This window comes from Stomoxys calcitrans, chromosome 3 (assembly GCF_963082655.1).
Source record: "Stomoxys calcitrans chromosome 3, idStoCalc2.1, whole genome shotgun sequence".
Lineage (NCBI taxonomy): Eukaryota > Metazoa > Arthropoda > Insecta > Diptera > Muscidae > Stomoxys > Stomoxys calcitrans.
In genome coordinates, this window is record NC_081554.1 from 156,135,750 (window position 1) to 156,142,504 (window position 6,755).

The 6,755-nt window shown below is 37.8% G+C and overlaps 1 protein-coding gene across 1 annotated transcript; it reads left to right on the plus strand.

Annotated features, from left to right (window-relative positions):
* The first annotated feature begins 527 nt into the window (after positions 1-527).
* On the plus strand, positions 528-6,345 carry LOC106088478 (testis-specific serine/threonine-protein kinase 3). Its single transcript, XM_013254000.2, has 3 exons — positions 528-1,116; positions 1,179-1,489; positions 6,058-6,345. The coding sequence occupies exons 1-3, from the start codon at positions 764-766 to the stop codon at positions 6,318-6,320; spliced, it is 927 nt and encodes a 308-aa protein (XP_013109454.2). The 5' UTR covers positions 528-763; the 3' UTR covers positions 6,321-6,345.
* Positions 6,346-6,755: the final 410 nt, after the last annotated feature.

The following is a 6,755-nucleotide window of genomic DNA, read 5'->3' on the forward strand; positions in this document are numbered from 1 at the left end:
TCAATACGTGTGTACAATTTAATCGAAATCGTTTCGTTTATCCGATATACGCTTTTAAGACTGCAGTAGTCACAATTTGGGTCCTATTGTAAGAATATTTTGCAAGGTTTTGTTCGATATTTCAATGGGTATTCAAAATTGAGGTTTGACTAAATTTAGACATAAGTTCTAAGTAGTACGTAGACTTGGTGGTGTAAGGTATTGTATAGTCGGTTCTGCCAGGCTTTTGCCTTCCTTACTGGTGTTCCTCGTAAACAGACAGATTTCAGCCTTACCTTAGAACATGACTTATCCGGTCTCTTAGGCCCGCCCCTCGGCACTGCTCTAAATTAATGAGTGCTGCTCACATATATTAATGAGTGCTGTCCGATTCAAGTTTAAGCTCAATGGAAGAATATTGGCCTTTGGCCAATACTTTAAAGTTTTACAAATGGATTTGCGAGGTTAGTAACATCTGTACTAAAGAGAAGGTAAATTTTGTTAAGTGTAATTTTAGGCATAAAATGGAATGTCAAATTTAAATTTTTCTATTACAATAATATTTCAATAAAAAAACTAAATCAAAAACTTAACTTTTAAAATTGTCAAAAATTCAAAATTCATGAAATAGTGAGAGTACCGGGGATTATCCAAATGCATATCTATATGACATAACGCGAGACTGCAAGACATATTGTATACTCACCCTGAGAAGGAAAGGAAACCTCTAAAATATTATCCAAACCGGTTTTTGCAAACTTTGACCATAAACTGTTTTAAAAACATGATCCAAAACGAAGAACCTGGCCCTTCGACAGCTGCAGCTAAAAATGAACCTGCTTCGGATCATATGCTGGGATCCCAACAGAGCGACATCAATAAATCGGGAAAGCCCAAATCGATATTGGAACAAAATGGCATTATATTGGGCAAAGTCATTGGTACCGGCAATTATGCCAAAGTAAAAATTGGCTACTCCGAGGAATATGGTAAACGGGTGGCCATCAAAATAATATCAAAAGTCAAGGCCCCTCCGGAATATATAATGAAATTTTTACCCAGAGAAATTGAAGCCGTCAAAGATCTGCATCATGAAAATTTGATAACCTTCTATCAATGCATTGAGACCAATCGCAGGTGGGAGAAAACAATCGACTTTTTTAAATTTAAGGCAGTTTTAAAATTGGGAACCGTTTCAGGGTTTATCTCATAATGCAATTGGCCGAAAATGGTACCCTTTTGGATTATGTGCGCAGCAGAAGCTATTTGGATGAAACTCAATCGCGCCACCTTTTCAAGCAGTTGATAAGCGCCGTTGAATATATTCATGCCAAGGGTGTTGTACATCGCGATATAAAATGTGAAAATCTTCTGTTGGATGAGGACTTCAATCTTAAGTTGATCGATTTTGGTTTTGCCCGCAAGGATACTAGGACAAGTGATGAACAGGTTGTTATGTCAAAAACATACTGTGGAAGTTATGCTTATGCTAGTCCAGAGATACTTAAAGGTAGGAGCCTATAATCGCTGATTTACAAAAAAAGGTATTATAACTTCAAGATTCTAAGACAATAATCCAATCACTTGCTTACGTCTGTCTGTCGGTTGCCATCATCCAAATTTCTGAGGTGGCTAAAAAGATCTATGATTCCAAAGCTGAACGAAGAAAATGTCTCCGGTGAGAGTATGATATATTTGTGATCGACGAAAAGCTCTTAGGACAATCTAGTTATGTCCGTCCGCCCGTCTGTCAGTCTTTCCCTTTCATGTACGCTACATATTTAAATGTCTGTATGGAATCCATGATTCTAAGGCCTGGAGCAGAAAATATCCAGGGTTCTTTCAAACTTGAAACGACAGGTTTCCCCTTGCGCTGTTGGACGCACGTCAGGGCCAGAGCGTTCGGCCCGGAGGACTGAAGCCAGGGTACGAATGAATTCTACAGTAAGAGAACTGAATAAGTACTCAAGGAAGTAAAGGTATATAAGGATACGACAGAAAAAGATCAGAATAAGTAAAAACGCGTTAAGTTCGAATGGGTCGAAACTTATATACCCTCCTCCATGGATCGATCGCATGTGACAAATTCTTTGAATGACCTCTTCAAACATATATGAGCTATGTCAAGTTATAGATCGATATGGACCGTAATTGTCATGGATGTTAGAAGTCATAGAAAAATACAACCTCCAAAATTTCAGGCAAATCGATTAATAAATAGTTTTGCCCTCCAGAAGCCCAGAAAGTAAAATTGGGAAATCGGTTTAAGTGGCAGCTTAATTAGATTATGAACCGGTTTAGACCATAATCGGCACAGTTATTGAAAGTCTAAACTAATAGCTACGTGCAAAATTTCTGCAAATCGGATAAGATCTGCGCCCTTTGGTAACTTAAGAAGCCAAATCGGGAGACTGGTTTATACGGCAGCTTTATCAGGTTATGGACTGATTTGACATACTTGGCGCGTTTGTTGGAAGTCATCACGAAAGGCAACATGCTAAATTTCAGCAGAATAGGATAAGAATTGCGCCCTCTGGCAGCTCAAGAAGTCTAATCGGGAGATCGGTTTCTATGGCAGTTATATGAGGTGCAAAATATCAGCCAAATCCGATAAGAATTGCGCCCTCAAGATACCTAATAATTTAAATCGAGAGATCGGTTTATAGGGCAGCTATATCAGGTAATTGACTGATTTAGACTACATTTGGCACAGTTGTTGGAAGTCATGACGAAACGCCACGTGCCAAATCGGATGAGAACTGCCCCCTCTAGAAGCTGAAGAAGTCTAAACGGGAGATCGTATTATATGGCAGCTATGTTTATCAAGGTATGATTCATACCTAGCAAAGTTGTTGAAAGTCGTAACAAACGCATCCAAATCGGAGAAGAATTGCGCCCCTAGAGGCTCAAGAAGTCAAATCGGGAGATCGGTTTATAGAACAGCTATATCAAGGTATGGACTAATTTAGACCACACCTATTGCAAGTCATAACGAAACGCCACGTGTAAAATTTCAGTCAAATCAGATAAGAATTGCACTCTCTAGAAGCCCGAGAAGACTATTTGGGAGATCGGATTATGAGACAGCTATATCAGGTTATAGATTAATTCAAACCATACTTGGCACATTTGTTGCAAGTCGTAACAAAATGCCACGTACAAAGTTTCAGCCAAATCGGATAAGAACTGTGCCCTCTAGAAGCTCAAGAAGTCTAATCGGGAGATCAGTTTATATGACAGCTATGTTTATCAGGTTATGAACCATACATAGCAAAGTTGTTGGAAGTAATACCAAAACACCACGTGCAAAATTCCAATCGAATCGGGTGGTGATAGCGCTTTCCGAAGGCTCAAAAGTCAATTCTGAAGATCGGTTTGTATGACAGTCATAATAAAACGGAATGTGCAAAATGTCAGCCAAATCGGATAAGAATTTCGCTCTCCAGAGGCTCAAGAAGTCAAATCTGGAGATCGGTTTATATGGCAGCTATATCAAAACATGGACCAATTTGGCTCATTTATTATCCCCACCGATCTATACTAATTAGAAGCAGTTGTGCAAAATTTCAAGCGCCTAGCTTTACTCCTTTGACTGTTAGCGAGCTTTCGACAGATTGATGGACGGACGGACTTGACTAGATCGACTTAAAATGTCATGATGATCAAGAATATATATAACTAGCCGAACCGGGCCCGCTCCGCTGCGCTTTCTTTAACTGTCTAATATTTTTTTAAGGGACACTTCGCCCTGTATACGGATATCGAATTAGTGCCATTGTAGCCTATGACGCTGAACGCGTTCGAATCCTGACGAGAACATCGGACAAAGCGGTGTTTATTCCCTCTTAATTTTGGCGACATTTGCGAGGTACAATGCCATTCATGGTCATTTAAAAAATTTTCCCCAAAGAGGCTGCGGGAAGCCTTTCGGACTCGGCTATGAAAAAAGGTCCCTAATTATTGAGTTTAAATTTGAATCGGAAAGCACGCATTGATGTGTGAGAATTTGTCCCTTCTCGGCTCTGATTAGGGGAGGGATGGTACCTCAGACATTTCGATTCAAATATGGATATCAAATTCGTGCTGCACTTCCACTGGAATGAAAATTGATATCAAATTCGTCCAATATGTCTGTTTGGGAGAGTTTTGGGGTTGCGGCTGCCCGATGGGTGTCTAGACTAAAATTTTAATAACATAATCGTATTCTACTGTCCTTTCATTTGATACCTTTATTGTCCCGATTGGTCCACTTTGGATTTTGGGTTGTGTTTTTGACATAAGGGAAGGGTCCGTCCCCCCTTCGGGCACCGACAATTTTATATACCTATGCTTCCTTATACAATATGCGAACATTTCAAGAAAATCGGTTCTGCCGTTTTTCAGTCTATATGGAACAAACAAACCGAGTCCCATATATCCGTGATTGGCTAATGTGGCCATTTTGGGCGTTTTTTGGGGGTGGGGTGACCCCCTATACTCCGACTGAATTTGTATGCCAGATTCGTTATCTACTCCCGCATACTTTTCATTTGATAAACATATTGTCCCGATCGGTCCACTTTTGATTTTGGGTGGTGTTTTTGGGATACGGTGGAGGGTCCGCCCTCTTCCGTTATCAATAAATTATAAAGCCTCTTCCTACTTCCTGGCCATATTCGTAATCTACTCCCGAATACCCTTCATTTGTGTCCCATATAGTCATGATTGTCAAATGAACCTATTATAAGAGTTTTGGGGCTGGGGCGGTTCCCCATGAAATTGGGGGAACTTTTATTATGAAATTAGAACTCTACTCTTAAATACCTTTCATTTGAATGGCATATTGTCCCGATCGGTCCACTTTTATTTTTGGGTAGTACTTTTGGGGTAAGGGGGAGGGTCCGCCCCCTCCCGATATCAAAATTTTATATAGCCTATGTTTCCTTCCAGACTAACATACGCAATCTGTGAAAATTTCAAAATAATCGATTCAGCCGTTTTTGAGTCTATGCGGAACAAACAAACAAACCGACAAACAAACAAACACAAATTTAATTTTATACAGGGTGGCTGATGAAAGCCGCTACCAAAAAAAAATGTAATAACTTTTTTTCTATTTAATAATAATAATTTAATAATTAATTTAATTAATTAATTAATTAATTTAATTAATAATAATTTAATAATTAATTTAATAATTTAATTTAACATGAATAAAAGAAAAATGTATTCCATACACCGAAAAAAAAATGTAGCAATATTCATCAGCCACCCTGTATATAGGATTTTAGGGTCTTAGACGAATATTTTGCTCTGTTACAAACAGAATGACGAAATTAGTATACCCCTATCCTAGGGTATAATAATTAGTCTTGCAAGAAAACTGAAGGTTGTTAGAGCAACAAGTACTTGAACAAGGGTATAAGGACACTGCGGCTACAGATCTGAATAAGTACTCGAGTTAGGACACGAAATTGACCTTAACAAAAAAATTAATTAATTAATTAATTAATTTAATTAATAATAATTTAATAATTAATTTAATAATTTAATTTAACATGAATAAAAGAAAAATGTATTCCATACACCGAAAAAAAAATGTAGCAATATTCATCAGCCACCCTGTATATAGGATTTTAGGGTCTTAGACGAATATTTTGCTCTGTTACAAACAGAATGACGAAATTAGTATACCCCTATCCTAGGGTATAATAATTAGTCTTGCAAGAAAACTGAAGGTTGTTAGAGCAACAAGTACTTGAACAAGGGTATAAGGACACTGCGGCTACAGATCTGAATAAGTACTCGAGTTAGGACACGAAATTGACCTTAACACAAAAGACCTTACAAACAGAGGGAGGGATACAACGAAAATAACAAGGATTTTTATGACAGAGTCATAGAAAAGAGAGTCATAGATAAGTATTATAAGGAAAATGTGATTAAAAATTCGTCACTAACCGTCTATTGCTGATAGTTGCTTACTTTCAACTGAATATATTGATTAAATTCTGAGTTATGGCACCTTTTATGTAAATTAACGATAAATATTTAAATTTCTTCACCATTATTTAATTCTATGATTATATCTTCTCTCAGGTATGCCCTATGATCCTTTTCTCTCAGACATTTGGGCTTGTGGTGTTGTCTGCTATGCTATGGTCTGTGGCAAACTACCCTATGATGGCTCAAATGTTCATGTCTTGCTAAAAAGTATCAATAGCTCGCTGGTATTTCCCAAGACACCTACCATATCGAATGAGTGTAAACATCTTATTTTACATATTTTGGCCCCGGTGAAAATTCGTTATCGCATTGAACAAATTAAAGATGATCCATGGGTGACTCTGCCAACAACATAGGATATGTGCTAAGAAACATATAGCAATGAATGAATGAAGGGATAAAGCGCAAAGACATTTTTGGACTCTCCTACTCGCTCCATTCTCCTTTTTGAACATTTACTATTAATTTTCCAGTTTATATTTCCTTTCAAATCCCGGCAATAAACCAAAATAAAATAAACCCATTTTTAGAAAAATGTATTCTCCTACCATTTGTAAGTATTGGGTTGCCCAAAAAGTAATTGCGGATTTTTCATATAGTCGTCGTTGACAAATTTTTTCACAGCTTGTGACTCTGTAATTGCATTCTTTCTTCTGTCAGTTATCAGCTGTTACTTTTAGCTTGCTTTGGAAAAAAAGTGTAAAACAAGTAAAAGCGTGCTAAGTTTGGCCGGGCCGAATCTTATATACCCTCCACCATGGATCGCATTTGTCGAGTTCTTTTCCCGGCAT

Bases quoted from the DNA above. Each gene is read 5' to 3' on its own strand.
- LOC106088478 (XM_013254000.2), top strand. From the start codon at position 764: ATGATCCAAAACGAAGAACCTGGCCCTTCGACAGCTGCAGCTAAAAAT. The intron at 1,117-1,178 runs GTGGGAGAAAAC...GAACCGTTTCAG, and splicing joins TGCATTGAGACCAATCGCAG to GGTTTATCTCATAATGCAAT. The intron at 1,490-6,057 runs GTAGGAGCCTAT...ATCTTCTCTCAG, and splicing joins TAGTCCAGAGATACTTAAAG to GTATGCCCTATGATCCTTTT.